Source organism: Gossypium arboreum, chromosome 11 (assembly GCF_025698485.1).
Source record: "Gossypium arboreum isolate Shixiya-1 chromosome 11, ASM2569848v2, whole genome shotgun sequence".
NCBI lineage: Eukaryota > Viridiplantae > Streptophyta > Magnoliopsida > Malvales > Malvaceae > Gossypium > Gossypium arboreum.
Window position 1 is genome coordinate 102,300,646 of NC_069080.1, and position 4,104 is coordinate 102,304,749.

The window sequence follows — 4,104 nt, forward strand, 5'->3', positions numbered from 1 at the left end:
TGTTGTAAGCGAACTCTGCTAATGGCAAGTACTCCTCCTAACTGCCTCAGAAATCTATCACACAACTCCTCAACATGTCCTCCAGTATTTGAATTACCCTCTCTAATTGACCATCTGTCTGAGGATGGAAAGTAGTACAGAAGTCTAACCTCAAACCTAAAGCCTCATGAAGCTTCTGCCAGAATAGAGAAGTAAAAAGAAGATCCCTATCAGAAATGGTCGAGACAGGTACCCCATGTAGCCTTACAATCTCTGAAATGTACAGCTTGGCAAACTTTTGTAAGGAAAAGTCTTTCCTCACAGGGATGAAATGTGCACTCTTGGTCAATCGATCCATAATGACCCAAACAGAATCCTTCTTAGTGGGTGTTAGGGGCAACCCACTAACAAAGTCCATCGTTACTCACTCCAATTACCATATCAGTATCTTAACCGATTGCAGCAAACCTGAAGGTAACTGATGCTCAGCCTTAACCTGCTGACAAGTTATACAGCGAGCAACAAAGTCGATAACCCCATGTTTCAACCCTGGCCACCAGTACGACTCTCGAAGATCTCGATACATCTTGTTCCCTCCGGGATGCATAGCATAAGGGCTACTATGTGCCTCCCTCAAATTTGACAGTCTCAAACCTTCATCATTCGGTACACAGATCCACCCTCGAAAACACAATACCCCATCACTGCTTACTCCAAAATTTGTCGTAACACCATCCTCTACCTGACAAAATTGCAACTTCAGGGACTTATCCCCCCTCTATTTATCTTTGATCCGATCAATCCATGTCGGTCTAACCTGAAGTTCCGCCAACAGACTCCCATCATCAAAAAGACTTAGTCAAGTGAACATCGCTCTCAAAGCGGTCATAGACCTACGACTTAACTCATCCGCCACGACATTGGCCTTACCAGGGTGATACTCAATACTACAGTCATTTCATTAAGCAGTTCAACCCATCGATGCTGCCTAAGGTTTAACTCCTTTTGGGTGAAGAGATACTTGAGGCTCTTGTGATAAGTGTAGATGGTACACTTCTCACCGTACAGATAATGCCTCCAGATCATAAAAGTGAAGACTATTGTAGCCAACTCCAAATCATGCATCGGATAATTAGCCTCATGAGTCTTGAGCTGACAGGATGCATACGCAACAACCTTACAATCTTGCATCAGAACACAACCCAGACCTACGTGCGATGCATCACTATATACCATGAAATCCTTACTAGGTTCAGGCTAGATCAGAACAGGTGCCTGAGTTAACACAGCCTTGAGCTTCTTGAACCTCTCATGCTGTGTATCAGTCCATAAAAAAAGAATTCCCTGAACACAGTCCAAAAAAACTTAGACATCGGTGCAGCAATCAATGAGACTCCCTCAATGAAACGTCGATAATATCCTACTAGCCCAAAAAAACTACAAATTTTTGACACATTCTTCGGCTATTTCCAACTCAACACAGCCTCAATCTTACGAGGATCCAGACAAATCTCCTCAGCAGAAACTACATGACCAAGAAATATAACTTCGCGAAACCAGAACTCACACTTGTTGAACTTCGTATACAACTATTTTTCACGAAGAATCTGTAGAACCACTCTTAAATGCTAATCATGCTGATCCTCTATCTTAGAATACAACAAGATGTCGTCGATGAATACCACCGCAAACTGATCCAAGTAGGGCTGGAACACAAGGTTCATCAAGTCCATGAATGCCACTGGTGCATTAGTAAACCCAAAGGGCATAACTAGGAACTCGTAATGTCCATGATGTGTCCTAAATCCTGTCTTATTCACATCGGCCTCCTTTACTCTCAACTGATGGTAACCTGATCGTAGATCAATCTTGGAGAACACTGAAGCCCCTCTGAACTGATTGAACAAGTCGTCTATCCTCAAAAGTGGGTACTTATTCTTAATCGTCAACTTCTTCAGCTGACGGTAGTCGATACACATCCTCATTTTATCGTCCTTCTTCTTTGCGAACAGAATAGGTGCTCCCCATGGAGACACATTGGGATGAATAAACCCACGATCCAACAAATCCTAAATCTGAGCCTTAAGTTCAGTCAACTCTTTTGGTGCCATTCGATAAGGGGTGATGGACACCAGAGCTGTACCCGGAAACAACTCAATCCCAAATTCTACCTCACGATTTGGAGGTAATCCCTGTAGTTCTTTTGAAAAAACATTTAGAAAATCTTTCACTGTTCGGATCTCCTTAACCGAAGAGTCCCCAGAATCAACAACACTAATATAAGCCCAGTATGCCTCGCACCCCTTTCTTACTAACTTCTCCGCCACTAATGCAGATAACACATTAGTCAAATAATCTCCTCGTTTCCCAAACACGACCACCTCAATATCCTTCTCGGTTCTTAGAACAATCCTCTTTACAGCGCAATCCAGATTCACTCGGTGTTTGACTAACCAGTCCTTACCCAAAATCAGGTCAAACTCCCCAAATGGAAGCTCCATCAGATCAGCCAGAAATACAGTCCCTTGGACCTCTAACGGTAACCCCAAGGTCTCAGACACTGTACTAGCTATGTAAGAATGTGTAGAGCCTATATATATCAATGCAAAGTAAGGTACATTTAAAATTAAGAACGTACTCGTGATGACGTCCGAAGCATCTCGATCCTCACAACGACGTGTAGCGTAAACCAACACAGGCTACCTCGCCTCAGTTTGGCCAGCACCTCTACCCGGTTCTCTCTGTCCTCAGCCCATGCCGTTACCACCCCTAGCTGACCTCGGCCCCTAAGTGGTTGCTGAACTACCCTCGGCAGTGGTGCAGTCTCAATAGTTAGAGCTTGCATATGATTAGTCCTCAATAGACAATCTTTAACATGGTGCTCAGTAGACCCACATCTAAGACAGGCTCCAGTAGACCTCCAACACTCACCCAAATGCCGTCTATTGCTGAGCTGACAAATCACCTCCCCGGTCGGTGCAATAGTAGGCCCAACTCTTACGGGCCCATCAGACCTTGCCTTTTTCCTACGCTTTATCTGAGAATTCAAAGGCTCTGCATGCTATTGCATGCTTCATCCGAGATTTGTCACGCTTCATCCTCTGTCACGGTTTTGGCGCTCAGTGCGCTTAACCTCCTCAGCAATCTTGGCCTTTTCGACCAACACAGCAAACTAATACTCCTTCTGCGGAGCTATCAGGACCCTCAAGTTATCCCTAAGACTGTCCTCAAAATGGACACAACGCTCATACTCTGTCGCCACCATGCCTCGTGCATAACGGCTCAGCCTCAGAAACTTGGCCTCATACTCGGCCACTGAACGATCTCCTGGAGTAAGATTCAGGAAGTCACGCCTCCTAGCATCGATATAGTTGGCCCCCACATACTTACTCTGGAAAACCGTCTTAAATAGATCCCATGCCAACTGATCAGGCTGAGTGCCATCCCTAGCCTTCAGCCACCACTGATACGCTTCATCGTGAAGCAATGAAACAGCCCCCTTGAGCTTCTACTCAGCAGAAAAGTCTAGATCTTCCATAATAGGCTCCGTGGCCTCCATCCAGTACTCGGCCACATTAGGAGCAACTCCAGCGATACCCCTAAACACCTCAGCCCCGTTGGACCGGAGTCGTTCCGTAACCGACCCACGGCCACCAGAACTAGTATTGGGCCCAGCGACCCTTTCTAAAATTCGTAGCATGGGTTGGGACTGTGCGTTGTCCCTAGCCACACGATCATGAGACCCAGTCCCGAATCTAGTCTTTGTAATAGGGGACACCGATCTCACTAGTGTCCAAATTTGGAATCGTATCAGATGTGAAGGACTCAGCTCAAGCCCCTCTACGGCCCCTACCATGGCCTCTAGTACCTAGTCCACAAGTACCACGTGTGCTCATCGTAATTTCGAATTAATCTGGTACTAAAAATTTGATGCAAATTAGTTTATAATTTTGATATTTTATTGACAGATATTTTATGCAGTAAAGTTATCAGAGTATTTAGAGTCTATTATCGCAAGTCGTAGTTTACTACGGTTTCTAATTTACACTACCTAGAGTGTTTTGGTAGAGCCTACTACCTACAACAATTTCATAGCATACAACAAAATTTCCAAATATATCCAAA

At 44.7% G+C, this 4,104-nt stretch overlaps 1 protein-coding gene across 1 annotated transcript; it reads right to left on the reverse strand.

The window, feature by feature from the left end:
• Positions 1-2,048: 2,048 nt before the first annotated feature.
• On the reverse strand, positions 2,049-3,835 carry LOC128283920 (uncharacterized). The gene is made up of 4 exons (XM_053021331.1): positions 3,587-3,835; positions 3,182-3,487; positions 2,683-3,016; positions 2,049-2,569 (listed from the first exon to the last, which is right to left on the reverse strand). The coding sequence occupies exons 1-4, from the start codon at positions 3,833-3,835 to the stop codon at positions 2,049-2,051; spliced, it is 1,410 nt and encodes a 469-aa protein (XP_052877291.1).
• Positions 3,836-4,104: the final 269 nt, after the last annotated feature.